The sequence below is a fragment of the Bactrocera oleae genome, chromosome 3 (assembly GCF_042242935.1).
Source record: "Bactrocera oleae isolate idBacOlea1 chromosome 3, idBacOlea1, whole genome shotgun sequence".
NCBI lineage: Eukaryota > Metazoa > Arthropoda > Insecta > Diptera > Tephritidae > Bactrocera > Bactrocera oleae.
Genome location: NC_091537.1, coordinates 53,472,473 through 53,494,533, shown reverse-complemented (window position 1 = coordinate 53,494,533; position 22,061 = coordinate 53,472,473). Strand labels below are relative to the sequence as shown.

The following is a 22,061-nucleotide window of genomic DNA, read 5'->3' as shown; positions in this document are numbered from 1 at the left end:
ATTTATATATAAAGTGTTTTAAATATGTATAAACAAAGTGCATTTATTAATGAAGAAAGTGATGAAAAAATAGTGAAAGAATTGAGTGAGTACTCTATATACATACGTTTTATTATTATCACAAATGCAGGGAATTTCGATGATCAAACTCTTAATGTGGTTGTTTTTGTTCAAATTTTTTGATTGAATAACCATAAAGTAAGAATCTTATCTAGAATGGTTCGTATTTAAGTAGCAAATTCCTTTTAATTTTTTTTAGTAAGTTAACCGGTTCTGCATCTACCTTCTTAGTTTTCTTTTGTCTAACAGTTAACGGAGAATTTATTTAGTTTGTTATTTAGATGTCTCAAATAGCCAATGAATTGGGGCTATTTGGACACTTCATGTTGTTTTATGGTTTTAGGCATGTTTTTGAAAGATTGAATATTGAGGCCCAGGGTTTATTTGAGACACTTCCAAACATAATCTAAAGGTGCGTTCGAAAACACAGTAACAATCAATGTTTTTGAACTTGAATTAATATCAAAGAAAAAAAAATACTGCATGCAAAATAAATAAATAATTATAATATAAGTTGATAAAAACGCTTTGAAATAGATTTACCGCGGCAGTCCCTGTACGTTTTTTTTAATATAAATATTTTGAACAAGTAAACTGTAGTTATCAAACTAATATCATTTCAGTAAGCAGACTCTAGTCACTGATTGAGACATTTTGAGCTAATATCTCAATTTGTGACAAGTTACTACAAGTATTTACAATACAGTATCTAGTCACAAAATATTGTCTCAACTTTGTCAACTGATAGTAAGCAGGTCACACAACTATTAAGAAATTTTTTTTCCAACTAGGGAGAAGCGTGTGAATTGTCAAAAGCTAACAAATTGCGATGAACGTGTTTCACCTCACCTAGCGCGGCTAGCTTAGTGAAAATTATGCTCAGAAGTTTGCATTGATATTACAAACGTATGTTAGTTTTTTGGTTTATGTTTTTATTATGTATTGATATTGTTAAGCCCACCACTTACTTGCCACTTTATACTTCCGCGTGTGCAAATTAAAGTAAAATTTAATGTTTTTCTGTTTCGAAAATGTTTATTTTAATATGAAATTATAAAAAAGGTTATCTTGACGCACTCACTCCCTGGTCGCATACCAGTGGAAAGGTAATTAAATGATATAAATTTATTGACGATAAAACGCGCCAAAGGAAAGTTCGATGTTTGCTGATCGACAGTCGCTGAGAGAAGAGGCTGTCCGCTCCGAGGACAGATGTTTTGTTCGGTGTGTTGTGTAGAGATCCTTGTGTGGTGTGTGGGTGTTGTGTGTGGGTATTGTGTGTGGTGTGTGGGTGTTGTGTGTGGTGTGTGTGCCAGTGTTGTCTTGTGTGTGGTGTGTCTGAGTTCTTCGGGGCGGGAATTGTAACTCATTTGGCCATCCCGGCCCCCCTAGGCGAATGTTCAGCTTAGCAGTCGCTGTAGCTGTTGCAACGTTGCCACAACGTGCGGCGATAGTTCGGCCTACGCCTAGTCGGTGCTACGTTGTACTGACGCCATGGACGGGACTCCGATCGGGGTGCCGTTCTTCGGCGACGTGCCACACGATTGGCTTGCTGCGGTCGGTTTGCGCCGCGGATCCGTGGGGCAGGCTGCCGACTGACCTCTCGCCTCGGAGTACGGTGAAGCATCGTGTGATGCTGCCTGCCATACATTTGGCACAAAGCACCGGAGTCGCATTCCTGCGTCGTGTGTGTATGTGCCAGACAATTGTTGCAATGCCCATGCGCCTGGGCAACCTGCTGGCGTTGTGTCGGCGACATGCCCTTGAAGAGCCCACAGTGCTGCAACTTGTGGGGACAGCAACAAAGGGGGCATCGGATGCGATGGGGCGCCTCAGGTGGAGACGGAACGGCTGCGGATGCTCGAATACTATTACGAGCGGTGATTGACGGTGCGGTTGCAGCTGGTGTTCGGGGCGCCGCGGTTGGCATAATCACAAGGCGAGGCACAGTGATGGCCGATCGCATTGTTGGCGTTGAGGTGGAATGCATTTCAGTATCCATATCTATCTGTATGGAGAAAAAGGCGTGATTAGTTACGATTCAGTGGTATAGAGTATGGATATCTTTCTATATGTGACCAACTTTATTTGGTTTGGTGATCGTATTATTTTGTTAGTATATATGATTGTAATTTGTCATATTATATTTGCGGTTTTTTATTTCTGTTTTCGATTATTTAGACGGATATTTCGATTTTTTTCTTGTAGGTATTATTAAACGGATGGTTTACTACATGCTATTATTTGAGATTGGCAGGAAGCATAGTTTAACGATCGGTCTGGTTAGCGTTCCGTTTCGAGTACGGAGGTCAACTACTCGTATATGACCGTCGGAACCGTGATGTAGCTTCTCTATGCAACCAAGTCGCCATTCTGTAGGGGGAAGACAATCGTCATTAATTAAAACAAAATCTCCAAGCTTTGGCGCCTTTTCGGGAGTTTTCCAGCGGTACCTTTTATGAAGGTCCTTTATATACTCCTCCTTCCATCGGCGGCTGAAATCATGATGGAGAATTTTAATTCTTTCCCATCTATTTTGTAAGGATAGCGACTCCACGCCTGGCTCAGGTATGGCCAGAATGGGTGCTCCTTTTAGAAAGTGCCCTGGAGTTAGGGCTGTGAGATCTGAGGGATCTTGCGAGAGTGTCGCTAGTGGCCGTGAATTGAGAACGGCTTCAATTCGAGTTAATAAGGTCGAGAATTCTTCATAATTAAACTTGTAGTTTCCAGCTACTTTTTTGAAGTGGGATTTGAAGCTTTTTACAGCTGATTCCCATAAACCACCCATATGAGGAGCGCTTGGGGGGATAAACTGCCAATTAATGCCTTGAGGTGCGTACTTCTGTACAATCTCAGGTGAGACTTGTTTGATAAAGTCCACAAACTGTTTCTCAGTGGCTCTTTTGGCTCCAATAAACGTTTTGCCGTTGTCACTCATTATTTTTGAAGGAAAACCACGCCGTCCGACGAAGCGAGCGAATGCCGCGAGAAAAGCCTCTGTCGTCCGACTTGTACATAGCTCAAGGTGAACAGCTTTTGTCGTAAAACAAACAAAAACTGCCACATAGCCTTTCATTAAAGTGGGAGATCTTAACATTGAAGCCTTTATCTGGAAAGGCCCAGCAAAATCGACACCTGTTGTTGTGAAGGGCAGAGCAAAGTTGCAGCGTTCAGGTGGAAGTGCTGCCATTATCTGCGTTCGCATTTTTTGCTTGTACGTTGTGCAAACTTTGCACATGTAAATGCACTTCTTTATTTGAGGCTTAAGACGGGGAATATAAAACTCTTGGCGGACTATTTGTTGCATGAGGCGGTGCTCGGCGTGTAGCATCAGTATGTGGACATAATGCAGATATAATGTGACAAGCCGTTCTTTTTCTGGTATGATTATGGGATGTCGTTCGTTGTATGTCAGGCTGGAGTTGACAAGCCGATCATTCGCACGAAGCAAACCCTTTGTGCCCAGAAATGGATTTAGTACTAAAATTGAGCTCTTTTTATCGATTGGCTTCGAATCTTTTAGCAATGATATTTCTCGGCTGAAGTAGCGCGTTTGAGTAGATGCGATAAGAGCGCCTTTTGCTTTTTGTAAGTGTAGGTGCGTTAATGTATCGCATTGGGGGTATATTGGAGGTGTTCCGTTAACTTTAGTTTTGAGCTGCTCTATAAATTTGATCATGTAGGCAACTACTCTGAGGGCTCGGGGGAACGATGAGGATCGCTCAAGGATGTCAGTATCATCCGATGTTGCATGAAAGGAGTCGATTTTTCGACTTTCTGGGGCAATTATATTGCGCATGGGCGATTGTGGCCAAGAATCAGGAGATTCTGTTAACCATCGGGGGCCATTCCACCAGAGGGTGGTGGTGACAAGGTGCAGGGGTTTGCACCCTCTTGTACCTAGATCAGCAGGATTGTCAGCACTGGCTACATGTCGCCAAGTGGCTGATCCTACTAGGTCAAGTATTTGAGACGTTCGGTTGGAAATATACGTCTTCCATGCATGTGGTGGTTTTTCTAACCAGGCTAGTACGATTTCGGAATCGGACCATAGATATAATTTATATTGTGCCATGTTTAAATGTGTTTGTACGATGGACACGAGTTTGGCTAGTAGTAGCGTTCCACATAATTGAAGTCGTGGTAGAGTTATTGTTTTTAAAGGAGCCACTTTTGCTTTTGCTACTAGTAAGTGGCATGTGGTCGCATTGTCGCTTTGTGTGCGAACATATATAGTTGCGCAATATGCCCTTTCAGAAGCGTCACAGAAGCCGTGTAGTTCGACTTTGTGCTCTGGGGCATAATTTACCCATCGTGGGATTTGTATCTGTGAGATATCATTTAGATTGCTCGCAAACTGGGACCACTTTTCTAAACGAAGTGGTTTTACTTGTTTGCCCAGTCGGTTCCATCTAACCATAATTCTTGTATTAGGATTTTGGCTTGTATCATAATTGGCGAAAGCCATTCTGCGGGGTCGAAAAGTTTTGCCACAGAGGATAAGATTTGCGGCTTTGTTATGGCAGATAATGCAGATATTGACTCTGTAGTGTATGAAAACTGGTCAGATATCGCATTCCATTGGATTCCCAGAGTTTTTGTTGTACTTTCCTTTTCGAATTTAAGGAAATTAGTATCTAACAGATTTTCTTTAGGTATGTCCGTTAAGATATTAGGGTGGTTCGCCGTTATCTTTTTTAACGGAAACCCTGCGGTTTTGAGGGCTTGTGTCACTTGTGCTAGTGACTCGTATGCTTGTGGAAGACTGTGACTTCCAGACAGGATATCGTCTACATACGTTTGTGTTTTTAACACCTGGGTTGCCAGAGGAAATTCTGACGTGGTGTTTTCTGCCAATTCGTGCAGTGTTCGAATGGCTAAATATGGAGCACAGTTGACGCCAAAGGTAACTGTTTTCAATTTATAGTCGCGGAGTGGACTATTGGGAGATTTTCGGAAAATAATACGACTATTTGTCTATACATTTTTTCGACGTCTCCGTTAAATACATATTTGAATATACGCCAATTTAAAATGAGTAGCATTAAATCTGGTTGGAGCGTGGGTCCCGTAAATAGAATATCATTTAGGGAATTCCCCGAGCTAGTAGATCTTGATGCATTAAAGACAACTCTTACTTTAGTTGTTTTTTTGTCTGGCTTTACTACTGCGTGATGAGGCAAGTAAAATGAGTAATATGTGCCATTTATGATTTTTTCGCATGGGCTTACTTCCTCCATGTGATCTAAATGGAGGTATTCTTCTAAAACGCCATCGTATTCTGGCTTAAGCTCACCTTTTTTAAGTAAGTTTTTTTCCATACTTAAAAACTGCTGTATTGCAGAGGTGCGAGAGTGACCTAGGGCGAGTGTGTTAGGAAATTGTTGTTTTAGTGGTAGTCGTACGACATACCGACCATTATCTGATCTAGTAGTTGTGGCTTTGTAAAAGTCTTCACAATACTGATCTTCAGGGGTTGTGATTGATATGGAGGGTAGCTCTTCTAACTCCCAAAATTTCTTTAATTGTGAATTGAGGTATTCGTTTGAGATTTCCCCAACCTGAGTGGTCATGGTGGTAACTGGTTCCGAAACTAGTCCACTTAGGATCCACCCAAAAATAGTATTTTGTGCCAGAAGTGTATTTGAAATTTTCTCAATACCTTCGAGTATTATCTGTGGTATGAGATCGCTGTCTAATAGAAGGTCTATTTGAGCGGGAGTGTTGCAGTTGGGATCTGCTAGCTTTAGGTGTGAAACCTTTTGCCAATGCTTGCCATTTATGTGATAGCTTGGAAGCAGATTTGTAAGTTGCGGTAAGACTAAGCTTGGGGGGAAATTAGGGTAATGGGGCAGATTTTATTATAGTTTTGAACTACTCTTCCGCCCATTCCTGTAATTTCAAAGTTGGCTTGTTTTGTAGGCAGTTGTAGCCTATTTTGTGCCCTAGACGCTATGAAAGATCGTTGTGATCCTTGGTCTATTAAGGCCCTAAGTTTAAACAGCTCTCCTCGGTGTTCGATGGAGACGACTGCTGTGGGTAGTAGTATTCTACTTTGAATTTCGCTGTGTAGCGTTTGGGTTTTTATTGCCTTTGAGCAGCATGGTGCTTCTTGGCAATTTTCGGGATATAGCACTTCGGGATTTGCTGTTGCAACTAAACCCGTGGCTCTTTTCATAGTTGCGCTGTTTGGGGGTGATCTAGAAAAATTGTTATAATGAAGCATAGAATGATGTCGTTTATGACAATAAACGCAATTAAATTTGCTTTCGCACTCTTTAAGTGTATGCGCATGTGACAAGCAGTTTGTACAAAGTCGTTTTGTTTTTACAAAATTGTTTCGGTCGATAATATTCAATTTTTTGAATCTCTCGCAAGATTTGAGCTTATGCCCTCCTGTACATAGTTCGCATGACGTTTGTTTGTACTGTTCGGATGTGAACGTTTGATTTTTGAAGAAGCTTCTATTTAAATTGTTGTTGCTACTGGCTTGGGGTCTATGGAAGCTTCTATTTAGGTCATGTTGAACGGGTTTTGTTCTGACCATTTTTTTATCTACCCTTTCTGCGATTTCATATTGGGTAGTTAGGAAATCTTTCATTTGTTGCCACGTGGGGCATTTTCTTCGTGATGAGAGCGATTGCTCCCACAAAAGTAACGATTTTTCTTGTAAAGCGGCGGTGCATATATTTACCAGTATTGGGTCCCAGCTGTCTGTGGGAATATTTTGTGTCGATAAAACCGACTAACAATTTGAAACAGTGGATTGAAGTTTGATGAATTCTTCACTTGTTTCCCTTTGAATTTTTGCCAAGTTCATTAATATCGATATTTGCTTATCGACCAATATCCTTTCGTTTTCGAATCTTGATTTAAGAGCTTCCCAAGCCAAATTGAAATTATCGTCATTTAGTGCGAACTGTTTTACTATTACGCCTGCTTGACCTTTTGTTTTGTATCGGAGGTGATACAATTTTTGTGCATTTGATAGTTTTGGGTGGTTCATGTAAACGGCTGTAAACATGTCCCGGAAGGACGGCCATTGTTCATAACCACCATGAAATATTTCTGTGTCATATGGGGGCACCTTGAGATGGATGCCTGAACTTGCCTCTTGACTTTGTGCTTGTGGCAGCTCTACTCGCTGATGTGGAGTAGGTGCAATTGCTTTTATTAGCTTCAGCTGATCGGAAATCATTGATTTAGTGTCTTCGAACTGGTCTAAGCAGTTTTCATATTTGGCGTAAGCCGAGGACTTAAAATTTTCTGGTAGATCTGATTCGTCAGATTCTACTATGGCGTCATATGAAGCTTGGAGACGTATCCAAAAATTGTCGAGATTTTCCTTTTTGATTTCTAATGCCGATTCAGAATTATCTTGAATCGGAGAAGATGAAAATCGAGTGCAGTATCTTATTAAACTGTCACTCTCAGCAATGAATTTACTATATGTAATGTCTTTCCCCCTTTTTTGTTTTGTAGCACCTTGCTTTGATCGTGTAGCTTCTGCAGGTGTACATGAACTTTTTTCGTCCGAAATCATTTTTGGTACTTTTAGTAGTTGTGTAGATTTAGAATCTTTAGAATCTGCGTTCATTTAAAAAAGTCCAATTAATGAAATAATTTATCTCAGTGTAAACTGATTAAATTTAAGCGAAATTCGTAATTGTAACGCGTAAACTCTTTTATATAAATAAGAGAATTAGTAAATCGCTTTCTTTTTATTTATTTATTTTTTTTTTAAGTCGGATGAAATGATATAGCGTGTTTCGTTGTTACGGTATTTATATATTATTTTTCTCGATTGTATTGTTTATTTTAATAATTATTCAAAAATTGCAATATCTAGTTTGTTATATCTTTTTTGTGTTCGTATGCGTTATAGGGTATACCTATAAGCGAATTAGTATGTGTCAACGAGAGCTCGTATAAGAGATCAATGTACTTTATACATATGTACGCAATCCTACTTGTTTTTTGGTTGCCAAGAAACAAGGGGTATTGCCGGATTTGTGCCTATATGGACTTTGAATATAAATAATATTAAATAATTTTTTTTTTCTTCTACGCAATCCTGCTTGTTTTTGTTTGCCAAACAACAAGGGGTATTGTCGAGTATGTGCCAAATTGGACTTTGGAATATATTAAATTAAATTGTATAGAAGCAATGTATATAATATTTTTCACAATTTTTTATTATCGTTATTTATTTATTTATAGAATTATAAATAATTTTTTTTTTTTGTTAAGAATTCGTTTTTTTCTTTACCGAACCGTTTAAAATATTTTTTTTTTTTCGAATACGCTTTTTTAAGTTCTTTAACTTTTAGTGGTACCCTAGTAGGGTATAATAGTATGTCCCGTACTTGTATAAGTATGTATGTAAACGAGCGGACGTTGTTTCTGAGTTAAGAAAGAGCGCATAAACGTAATTAGAAACAAAGTAATCGTATGTGCACTACGATTCGTAAATGTGCACTCTCGGTATATAAAGTAAATATGTACGTATGTATGAGAGTTAGATAGACACGTATATTGTATATGTTGCTATGTGGGTATATGTATATGTGTTTTTTTTTTTTATTTGCCTTTGCTTACTTGTTTTAGGCAATCCTGCTTATTACTTGATCAAGCATAAGGGGTATTGCCGGATATTTTTGCAAGTAGAGTACTTGAATTTCATATATATGTATATATCATATATTGTGTTTGGGATTTGGTATACTTTGTGTTAAATACACGAAGGTAAGATTTCCTACGCAATAAAAATATGTATATTATGTGTATTGAATTTTTTGGTGAAACCAGAAATACCGCAAATACAACAATTTGGCAACCGTTTTTGAAAACCGTAATAAATATACATATACCCTGCAGTAATGAGGTACAAAATGGAATCGATACAACTTACTTGAATATTCGTCAAGGGATTTTGGGGACTATAGCCTGTATTTTGTATGTAGATGCCTGCTGATGTATCCAATCCTTCCCTGGGATGTTCCTTGAGGTTTTTGATTGGTTTTTGTTGTATTAATTTCGCGCCCGTTTTATATGTTAATATGTATATATACATATATATGGGTTTTAATGGTTTTCCGCGCACTTTTTTTTTTTTTTTTGTCACTGCACTGTTATATTATGCACCAAAAGCATATGTATATATATATAAATTTTTTTTTTTTGTTCTTGTGGTTACTGCACTTTTTTTTTTATTTGCACCAAAGCATATGTATATATATTATATATAAAAAAAATTTTTTTTTGTTCTTGTGGTCACTGTCCTTTTTTTTTGTTTTTTCCTTCTGCCTTTTTTTTTCAATACACTTTGTTGTTGGCTTCTCTGTTTATATATACATATGTAAATCACTTTTAAGCACTTTTCATATATATATTTTATTTTTTATTTTTTATTTTAGTTGTTTGTCACCACCAATTTTTTAAGGGTTTCCACCCTTATTTTTACTAAAAAAATTTTTTTTTTACTATAGTGCCATTCGGAATGGCTCGAAGGACCAATGTTAAGCCCACCACTTACTTGCCACTTTATACTTCCGCGTGTGCAAATTAAAGTAAAATCGAATGTTTTTCCGTTTCGAAAATGTTTATTTTAATATGAAATTATAAAAAAGGTTATCTTGACGCACTCACTCCCTGGTCGCATACCAGTGGAGAGGTAATAAAATGATATAAATTTATTGACGATAAAACGCGCCAAAGGAAAGCTCGATGTTTGCTGATCGACAGTCGCTGAGAGAAGAGGCTGTCCGCTTCGAGGACAGATGTTTTGTTCGGTGTGTTGTGTAGAGATCCTTGTGTGGTGTGTGGGTGTTGTGTGTGGTGTGTGTGCCAGTGTTGTCTTGTGTGTGGTGTGTCTGAGTTCTTCGGGGCGGGAATTGTAACTCATTTGGCCAGATATGAAATTCCTTTTGTGAATATATATGATAGCATACTAAACAATTACATTTTAATTAATTAATGTTCTATTTCAAAAGACTTTTTTTTAGTCAACATGAAAATAAGACCTACTTTTTAAATATTTCTTATGTTTGATAATATTATAAACTTTCATATACAATATGTATGTATATTTGCTTGTATTGTATATATACATATGTGGGTCATTCCAAGTCAAATCGACAAATAGTTGGACGCGACCCCACCGATTTGGATGATTTTTGGCAGAGAGTTTTGTCTCATTATAAAACGAAGTTCTGCCAAAGGAAAAACTTTTTCCTAAGAGTTATTCAAAATTGAAATATTCATTGTTTTTCCGATGTTATGAGTTTATTTATTCAATATTTCAGAAACTATTGTATATTATGATAAAAACGCTGGTGCGTTCATAGTGGTATAAAAAACAAATTTTTAGGAAAAAAAATTTTAAAAATTACCAAAATTAAAAATTTTTCGTTTTTAAATTTTTCAAAATTGTAAAAAGTACCCGGCGCGGAAAATTTTGCCTCAAAACTTATCTTCGACGGGTACTTTTTATAATTTTGAAAAATTAAAAAATTTTTAATTTTGGTAATTTTGAAAATTTGTTTTCAAAATGATCTTCTTGTACCTCGTAGTGTCCTCTATGCACGCACCAGCGTTTTTTTTACTAATATACAATAGTTTCTGAAATATTGAATAAATAAACTCATAAAATCGGAAAAACAGTGAAAATTTCAATTTTGAGTAACTCTTAGGAAAAAATTTTAAAAAACTTTGTTTTATGATGAGACAAAACTCTTTGCTAAAATTCATCTATCTCGGTGGGTGTCGCGTACAACTATTTGTCGATTTGACATGGAATGACCCATGTATGTACACAACATACTATCATAATATTCTAAAAATATATAATGCATATATATATTACAATAGTAATTTATATAAATCCTATCTTTCATCATTTAAAATTTATATACGCATGTATCATGCAAATATGTATGTATGTACCTTCGTAAAAGAATTATATCTGCAGGCTTCTGCATTCCAGTTATATTACCCCGCTATCCATCCGAAAGTTCTGTAGCACGTGGCATTCTTACTATATAATTAAAATTAAAAGTAATTAATTATATTTGCATACACTAGATTTAATATCTTTAACTTACTTATTTTTAAATTTTTTCATTTTAGTTAAAAACTAAATATGTATATATGTTGTCCGTGCAGCTGCCAGAACACAAATAGATGAATTTGCACATATAATTATTTTCTATGAACTATACAAATCGCAATGCCGTATTTAATTAACGGCACTACAAATGAGACGAGTATTAAATGTTATACACGGACAAAATATGTGAACCATGAATACTGAGATCCAAAAATTTGCACACATAATTCTTTTACGAAGGTATGTGCACTTTCACGCATTCAAATCACTATATTATCACTTATCAGTAATAACATGTTCCAGAGAACTGCAAAAGTGCATAATTTTTGCTTTAAAATCGGTAGCGATGGCCACTCACACTCAAACACATGTATGTTGGTCCAAATAACTACTCAAAGAAATATGAGCGCGAGAAGCAACTGAGCACATCGAGCATTTGCTATTGCGTCGTAGTTGTGTTTCTTTTTCACACTCTTCGTTTTTATTTGCACGGCGGTCTTGCTTATAAAATATATATAAACAAAATAAAAACTCATGACAAGTAATGGCAAGTACAACAAATGCAAATGATCAGTAGCCGGTGTACCTGTGTATTTGATCTTTATTTATGTTGTATTTTTTTGTGTGCTTTGTTTGAGCGTTGTTTAACTCTTTGTTGTGTGCCGAATGCATTTTAAAATTGTATTATTCGGTTAAGAATATTCTTAGCACACATTCTTATCGATCAAGTATTTTTGTTAAGATTAATAAATTAAAAATTAAAAGCCTAACTTTAGAGAAAAAAATCAGGTTTATATAAACAAATATATACATATTACTATATAAGATCAGCTTTGGTATTATTATTAAGTTTAATATTTAATAAATAAATCTGTTTATTACTGTTTTATAATTTTTTTCAAATCCACTTTGTTTACAACAAATATAGATACCATTACCAGAAAACTGAAACAGTACACACTAACAAAGAGAGAAAGTCCCAGTTCATATGTACACGGACTCTTTTGTCGCAGAAACCGTTTTTTGTGGGTGCCGCTTATGCTCGGGTGGCACGATTTATGTTCTTCGGTTTCAAATGAATATATACGAATTTTTTTTACATTTTAATATCGTTATTTATATTAGGTATATGGCAGATGGATATGGCCAGAGATGCACCGTTGTTTGAAAAACATTTAATTTTATTAGAATAATTCACACATTGGCCGATATATGCGGTATAAAGTCAGCCCGAAGTTTGAAAATATTTATATTAGGTATATGAGGGCTATGAGAAGTATTGACCCGATTTAACCCATTTTTGACAAACAGACATAATATTATCAGGAAAGGTTTCTTTCCAAATTCTAATTATATACATATCTCATACATTGAACGATAATTTTGGTAAAAAGTCAACCATCGACCCAGAGTCCACATTTTCGGTATATAGGTTGAACAGTTATGTCCCTACTTGAGATGGGATATTTTGAAGGTACTCTTTTTGCAAAGTTTTATTACGATATAGTATTGTATTTTTTAGTGCTTGCTTTGTATATACATAGGCACGTAAGGATAATATTACTTGCCGAATTTGGCCTATTGTCCAATGAAAAATTAAGGTTTCTGACTTGTTTATTTAATAAGTTATCGCACTTTTATTTCACTAATTTTTACCCCGTCGATAGGGTTGCTATAAGGATTTGTCCTGATTGAATTTGATTATTACAGCTTTAGTGGTTTAGGAGATATACACATTAAACTTATTAGAGTACGAGACCACGCCTACTTTTTAAAAATTTTTTAAACCGCAGATTTATTGGTTTTCGATTAACGACATTTTGTTGGCGTGGCAGTGGTCCGATTATGTCCATCTTCAATACCGACGGTGCCAAGATATACATATGTGTACCAAGTTTCATCAAGATATATCACTTTTACTCAAGTTACAGCTTGTACCGACGGACGGACGGACGGACGGACAGGTGACTGTCTGACCCGAATTTCAACTGGTCTCTTCATCCTGATCATTTATATATTTACCTATAATTAGTTTTGGGTGATACAACCAACCGTTAGGTGAAAAAAACTATTATGGTATACTCTGTAGCAACATTTTTCAGGAGTATAAAAAGTTAGCGAAGGGGTTTAACTTCATTGTTAGAGGAAATCGTGAATGGATTACAGTCAAATTCGGTATTTTTTAACTCACATATATAATCTTATAGATCATAGACTAAATTAGTTTTACAACTATATTTTATTATTTTATAGATCATAGACTAAATTAGTTTTATTACTATATTTTACTTCCTGGCAGCGAAATATATATTGAAATCTTCCCCAAATAAGACATACATTACTGGGAATAAACGCAACCGAAGAGGCTTAATATAATACATTAAGTTGATGTGAGAAACGTCAACCAAAGGACTGGAATTTATTGATTAGGCATGAGAGGTTTAGACTAACATCAATTTCATTTACATCTATTGAGCGCCAAACCATTTATATAATTTTTTAACTTTTAAGAAAACGTGTCCACTTAATTTTATTAAAATGTCACACATTTTGACCAATCTAAACGGTTTACAGACAGGTGGAAAGTTGGAAATCATTTATAAGATATATTGCAATGGAATGGCTGATTGCATTGATTTTTCACATTGCTTAGGTATACGTGACAACTTATTTTAAAGCAATTTTATAAATATACAAATTTAATCAGGTATATAGAGTAAAGTCAGCCGGACGTTTCAAAATCCTGAATATCAGTTATATGGGGGCTAAGGCAAGTTTTCGCCCGATTTTATCCACACACACAGAATGGGGTTCATATATTCGGTATTCAGGGGCTTGAACAGTTATGGTTCGATTTTGACAATTTTTAGACTCAATATAGCATATCTAGTGCCTTCATATTCTGGCAAAGTTGTATCCGAATATATTCGTTGGTGCTTGAATTGTGTACTGGGAAGTAAAAAAAGTCGTATGGAATTTAAAATTGTGTTATAATGGAAGTAGGCGTGGTTGTAGTCCGATTTCACCCATTGCAAAATTTGTCGGTAGTGGTGCTTAAGAGGTTTCTCTTTTTATAGCTTTAATGTTTTAGGAGATACGTACACTAAATCTTATATAGGTGGGGTCATGTTTATTATACTCTCGCAACCTGTTGCTACAGTGTATAATAGTTTTGTTCACCTAACGATTGTTTGTATCACCTAAAACTAATCGAGTTAGATATAGGGTTATGTATATATAAATGATCAGGATGAAAAGACGAGTTGAAATTCGGGTGACTGTCTGTCCGTCCGTCCGTCCGTCCGTCTGTCCGTCCGTGCAAGCTCTAACTTGAGTAAAAATTGAGATATATTTATGAAACTTGGTACACATGTTTCTGGGTACCGTGAGACGGTTGGTATTGCAGATGGGCGTAATCGGACTACTGCCACGCCCACAAAACGCCATTAATCAAAAACAAATAAATTACCATAACTAAGCTCCGCAATAAGATATAAGACTGTTATTTGGTACACAGGATCACATTAGGGGGGGGCATCTGCAGTTAAAATTAGTTACAAAATTCACTGGAAGCTGAAATCGGGTGGCAACTCCGCCCACTCCCCATATAACGGTACTGTTAAAAACTACTAAAAGCGCGATAAATCAAGCACTAAACACGCCAGAGACATTAAATTTTATCTCTGGGATGGTATGAGATGACTTTATAGGAACCGCATTCAAAATTAGACAATGGGCGTGGCACAGCCCACTTTTAGGTGAAAATCCATGTCTTGGGACCTGCTTAACCGATTGCAACCAAATTCGATACATAATATTCTTCTCATATTCTATATTATAGTACGAAAATGGGCGGAATCGGATCACAACCGCGCCTATTTCCCATAGAACATCATTTTAAATTCCATCTGATTCTTTCACTTTCCACTATGCATATCAAGAAACAACGATTATATCGGGGTAAAACTTTGCGTGAATAATACGTTTAAAGTATGCCACCTTGTGACTAAAAATTTTCTAAATCGAACCAAAACTGTTCAAGCCCCTAAGTACTAAACATGTGGACCCCAGTGCCTATAGTTGACCTTCTACCGAAAATATCAGCCAATCCACAAAGAAATTTCAAACGAGTATACCCTTTGACTTTGCGAGAGTATAAAATGTTCGGTTGTTTATGTCACCTAAATATAATTGAGTTAGATATAGCCGAGTCCGTCCGAGCGTGCACGCTGTAACTTGAGTAAAAATTGAGATATCTTAATGAGACTTTTTGCACGTGTTTCGTGGTGTGAAAGTGAGGACAAGTTCGTAGATGGGCGTAATTGGATCACTGCCACGCCCATAAAACGACATTAATCGAAAACCTATAAATTGTCATAACTAAGTCGCCAATTAAGATGCAAACCCGTAATTTGATACAACGAATCGCAATAAATAGGGGCACCTGTGGTTTGAAAACTTTGTAAAATTGGGCTTGGCCCCGTCCCATAATAGGTTTAATATATATATCTCTTAAGCTATTCTAACACAGCAAACATAAAGCGGCAGTTTATTGGAAGAAATGGGAGGAACTAACCGAGGCTGTTAACAATACCCCCTGAGGACTCGGGTATAAAATAGTAATGAAAAAACTTGGCCGAGCTAAGCCACCTAACTTAACCGTTGTCAAAATGGACCACATTGTAAGCGCGCTATTTCCCACACACGAAAAAAGGCCGAGCGATTGCAGACAAGCTCAAGACGAACAAATCACCCGGCCCGTATGGGTTCCCAGCAGAAATTCTTAAAATAATCGCTACAGAGCGACCGGCAATACTTCTGAACATGTACAACGTCTGCCTCGAGGCCGGAATATTCCCTGAACCTTCGAAAAAACAACGGCTGGTCCGAATCAGTAAGAAAAAAGGAGATCCCAACTTGCCATCAGCATACCGTCCACTATGCATGCTCGGCACAGCGGGAAAGCTTTATGAAAGATTACTTAAACCTAGACTCGAAGTAGTCATCAACGAAGCTGGAGGACTCTCCCCTAGACAACATGGATTTAGACCCGGCAGGTCAACTTTAGTATCTATCAGATACGTCCTTCAAAATGTAGAAGCCGCACAGCGCAGATGTCATAAGAAAGATAAAAGAATAGTTCTGTTGGCGACTTTATATGTCCGAAATGCCTTCAATAGCACTAGATGGGTGGACATGATCGACGCTCTCGAAAGAAGCTTTAGAATCCCCGACTACCTCAGGGCGGTGGTGCGGAGCTAGCTTAGCAAGAGAAAATTGTTGTACCAAACTAGAGAGGGATCACGGCAGATAGCGGTTACGTCAGGAGCAGGATCTATTTTAGGCCCAGACTTGTGGAACATCAGCTACGACGCCATACTAAAACTCGAGATGCCAGACCAATCTTATCTAATTGGCTACGCGGACGACATCGCCGCAGTAATTACAGCCCCAGATACAGAAGATGTGCGAAGAAAGCTAAACCAGGTCATGGGATGTTTTAGTGACCTGCAAGCGGCTTATACCGCTGCTATATCACATATATTTGTACAGGACATATCACTTCGACATCTCTTGCGGCAGCATGAGAATAGGTCAAATCGGATGTTATTTCTATATAACGGTTATGTTAAAAACTACGATAAATACATTAAATTTGACATCCGAGATGATACAAAAGAGCTTTATAGCAGCATTTTTCAAAATTGAACAATGAGCGTGGCACTGCCCACATTTAGGTGAAATCATATGTCTCCGAACCTACACCACCAATTTCAACCATATTTGGTACATAAGATTATTTTAACATTCCCATGTAACAGTGCTACTTCCCATATAACACAATTTTAAATTCCACTGAATTTTTCACTTTCTATTATACAAATGAAGCACTACTCAAAATATCAGCATAAAAATTTGTACGAATATTTTCTTTAAGGTATGCTATCTCAGGTCGAAAAAGTGAAAAAATCGGACCATAACTATTCAAGCCCCCAGATACCGGGAATATAAACCCCAGAGCCGATGGCTGACTGTTTTACGAAAATATGGGTCAATCTGTGAGATATATTATATAATAGAAATTCAATTTTAAAACGTCCGGCGGACTTTATTTCATATATATTAAATGTTTATATTTATATAATTGCTTAAAAATTAGTTCTAAAGTATACCTCAGCAATGTTAAAAATAAATGCAATCAGTATAATTTTTGCTGACGGGAAGTAAAATATAGTAATAAATTTAAGGGAGGTTATGACCTTGAAAATAAGTCAATATGATACTAAATTAGATTGTAATCCATTCACCATTTCGTCGAACAATGAAATTGAACATCTTCGCTACATTTCTTAATATAAAGTTTTGACAGCACCTGCAGGTGTTTCCTCGGCTTTGATCTTTGCAAGTTGCAAAAGTATAAAAGTTTCGGTTACACCCGAACTTAGCCTTTCCTTACTCGTTTTGCTTTTATTTTTCATAATTCAGTATTGAAAATACATTCAGTTCTAAATCTTTACCACTATACGATCACCTGATTTTTAATCGCGATTTTTGTATTATTCTGTTCTATCCAGAAGAAAGCAATCGAATATAATAAATGTACACTAGTATATTATGATTTTCATGTATTCAACCAATAAGTTATCTCACTTTCTATACAGTTTCGTCCATTTTTATACTCTTGCAACATGTTGCCATAGAGTATAGTAGTTTTTTTGCACTTAACGTTCGTGTGTGTCACCGAAAACTAATCGATTAAGATATAGGTTTATATACATATTTATAAGTGATCAGTATGATGAGACGACTTGAAATCGGAGTGACTGTCTGTTTGCATATCCGTCTGTTCGGCTGTCTGTCTGTGCAAGCGATTAATTGAGTAAAAATTAAGAAATCTTAATGAAATTTGGTACTCGGATTCCTTGCAAAAAAGTGAGGACGAGTTCGTAGATGGACGTAATCGGAGCACTGCCATGCCCACAAAACGTCATTAATCGAAAACTTATAAAATTTCATTACTAAGCACTAAATTAAGATATAAAACTGTAATTTGGTACTGGGGATAGCAGGAGCAAGGTTTACAAACATTTAAAAAAATGGGCGTGTATCTGTTCTCTAATAGGTTTAATGTACATATATTCTAAACCCCTAAAGCTACAATAATCAAGTTTACGTTGGACAATTCTTATAAGAACTCTTACTGACAGTGGGAAAATGGATGAAATTCTATTATAACACCGCCCTCCCTCCATTTAACGGCTTTGTAAAAACTATTTCTTCGTTCAACGAGTAAATGCGGCAGAGACATTAAATTGTACACCTAGGTGATACATTAGGGCTTTATAGCAGCCGCATCCCATATAGCAAAATTTTAAATTCCATTAGATTCTTTCACTTTCCAGTACACAAATCAAGCACCAACGAATATATTCAGATGAAACTTTACACAAATGTGCCTTTGAGTTATGCCATGTTGAGTATAAAAATTGTCCAAATCGAACCAATCTGAGAGATATGTTATTAAAATTCGCGGAAAATGTTTCCTTGATAATGTATACCCTTGTGTCAAAAATTAATTGAATTGGAAACGGGATAAAATGAAAATATTTATTTTATTTGTGTTTCGATCGTTGAAGTGACGGCTCTACGTATCATATAAATTTTCCATTTCTCAAGTTAATATTATTCCCATATTCTAATTGATTAAGAAATCTGATATACCATAAATCAACGCGTGTTGTGAGCTCCCGACAAGAAAGGTATTTGTTAATGGGGAATCACGGCTCGATTCCGGAGAGCCTGAGAAACGGCTACCACATCCAAGAAAGGCAGTAGGCGCGAGTTATTGACTCACTTGACTATATATTGTAATACTTTTGCACACGGTACCAACAGAAGCTGACACAATATATGCCTTAATCAGTTGAACCACAACTACTAAGAACTTGTAGGACCTAAATTTTAGCTTAAATATACAATAAAGACAGCATCATTCTATACATTACTCTTTGTTTAATACAGTTTAAGCGTGTACTCTATTTATACAAGTAAAGTAACGTTCATCATCTTGATTAACCAAAAATATATTTTTCTGTTTTTTTGTGAAATAATGAAATTAATTGGAGCCAAACGTGGGGCTGCGCAAATAAAAAAGAATTCAGATAAATAAAAATGTATATAGTACTATAACATAAAAAATAATTTTTTTGCAGGGTTGGGAATTTTTTAATTCAAAAATTTGATTTTAACTTTTTAATTCGGATGTTGGGATTAAAAAGTAAATTTTAGATTTTTAATGCAGCATGTTTGGGGTTAAAAATTGAAAATATTATTTTTTGGTTTGAATGAACGCGAAAAAGTGTTAATTCTAACACAAATTCTTTTTTTAATTCTTAATAATATGCTTGGGATTCAACTTTTTCATTATTATTTTTTAATCCGGTAGTTGGTATTAAAATTTTTTGTTATATTTTTTGATCCGGTATGTGGGAATAAAATTTTCATTTTGGATTTTTAACGTATTATTTGCAACTCTGCTTGCAGGCAATTGTTCCAAATATAAACCTGCCCATATACTAAGAAACAACAACACCAAGTAATCGAAATAATGGATCGACTAGATGATTCATACGCCGACCAAATATATGTACTAGAGGATGAAATGATGAAAATACGACAAAAAAACATCCCAATTCATGTCTACTTCGTCTTTCGAAATGGAAATGACACATAAAACTTCTAACGTCGTTATCGCAATAACGCTTTTGTATAGACGGGTTTGCGCACATCTACCTTTTTAATAAGGAAGGGCTAAGTTCGGATGTAACCGAACATTTTATACTCTCGCAAAGTCAAATGGTATACTCGTTTGAGATTTCTTTGTGGATTGACCGATATTTTCGGTAGAAGGTCAACTATAGGCACTGTGGTCCACATATTGAGTACCTAGGGGCTTGAACAGTTTTCGTTCGATTTAGACAATTTTTAGCCACAAAGTGGCATATTTTAATAGCATTATTCACGCAAAGTTTTACCCCGATATAATCATTGTTACCTGATTTGCATATTGGAAAGTGAAAGAATCAGATGGCATTGAAAATGGTGTTACATGGGAAGTAAGCGTGATTGTAGTCCGATTTCGCCATTTTTCGCACCATAACATAGAGATATGAAAGTAATGTCATGTACCGAATTTGGCGGTGCCACGCCCACTGACTAATATTGAACTCTATTCATATAAAGTTATCTTATACCATCCCAGAGATAAAATTTAATGTCTCTGGCGTATTTAGTGCTTGATTTATCGCGCTTTTAGTAGTTTTTAACAGTACCTTTATATGGGGAGATGCTAAAAACATTCGTTCCCAATTAATTTTGTTCTTATAGCTTCAGTGGTATAGGAGATATGCACATTAAACCTATTAGGAGTGGGACCATGCCCACTTTAAAAAAAATTTTAACTTTTTATACTCTCGCAACCTGTTGCTACAGAGTATAATAGTTTTGTTCACCTAACGGTTGTTTGTATCACCTAAAACTAATCGAGTTAGATATAGGGTTATATATATAGGTATATAAATGATCAGGATGAAGAGACGAGTTGAAATCCGGGTGACTGTCTGTCCGTCCGTCCGTCCGTCTGTCCGTCCGTGCGTGCAAGCTCTAACTTGAGTAAAAATTGGGATATCTTAATGAAACTTGGTAGACATGTTTCTTGGTACCGTGAGACGGTTGGTATTGTAGATGGGCGTAATCGGACCACTGCCACGCCCACAAAACGCCATTAATCAAAAACAAATAAATTGCCATAACTAAGCTCCACAATAAGATACAAGACTGTTATTTGGTACACAGCATCACATTAGGGAGGGGCATCTGCAGTTAAATTTTTTTTTTAAATGGCGTGGTCCCGCCCCTAATAGGTTTAATGTGCATATCTCCTAAACCGCTAATGCTATAATAACAAAATTCACTGGAAGCAAATTTTTTTAGAACCTCTACCTACGGTGTGAAAATAGTTGAAATCGGGTGGAAACTCCGCCCACTCCCCATATAACGGTACTGTTAAAAACTACTAAAAGCGCGATAAATCAAGCACTAAACACGCCAGAGACATTAAATTTTATCTCTGAAATGGTACTAGATGACTTTATAGGAGCCGCGTTCGAAATTGGACAACGGGCGTGGCACCGCCAACATTTAGGTGAAAACCCATATCTTAGGATCTGCTTAACCGATTTCAACCAGATTTAGTACATAACATTCTTCTCATATCTTTATGATATAGTGCGAAAATGGACTAAATCGGACTACAACCACGCCTATTTCCCATATAACACCATTTTCAATTCCATCTGATTCTTTCACTTTCCACTATGCATATCAAGCAACAATGATTATATCGGGGTAAAACTTTGCGTGAATAATACGTTTAAAGTATGCCACCTTGTGACCAAAAATTGTCTAAATCGAACCAAAACTGTTCAAGCCCCTTAGTACTGCATGTGAAAAACAAAATATACAAAGCTGTAGAAGCAAAAAAAAAAAAAACACAAATCGGGCGCGAAGCCTAAAAGCACTTAACCACAAAACAGGTATAAAAACAAAAAAACGGGAGCGGATTAAAACACATAAACTCAAATTGTTTTAACAACAACACAATACTACTTTAAGACTTTAGAAGAAGAGGAAGAAAAGAATTGGAACAAAACGACCAGGCTCATAAACATACCCATATATTTACATTACGTACAGAAGTCCCTTGATGGAATACCAAGCGTATTAAGTCCACAAATATTTATTATATGAAAATGCTCAAATGTATATACTAATTATAGGTTTATATAAATATGTATAAAACATGTAATACCAAACCCGTTTAACAATGTAATAC

General features: G+C 36.3%; 1 protein-coding gene across 5 annotated transcripts in view; it reads right to left on the bottom strand.

Moving 5' to 3' along the window:
- The window catches only part of Ca-beta (Calcium channel protein beta subunit), a 440,977-nt gene that overhangs the window by 272,597 nt on the left and 146,319 nt on the right, over nt 1–22,061 (bottom strand). For 2 of the 5 annotated variants that reach the window (XM_070106632.1, XM_070106633.1), the window contains exon 1: nt 11,005–11,054. The exons of the other annotated variants lie outside the window; for them this stretch is intronic. In XM_070106632.1, coding sequence (XP_069962733.1) covers nt 11,005–11,039 — 35 coding nt within the window. In that variant the 5' untranslated portion in view covers nt 11,040–11,054. Of the gene's footprint in view, nt 1–11,004; nt 11,055–22,061 lie in introns of those variants that run through there. 5 annotated transcript variants of the gene reach the window in all.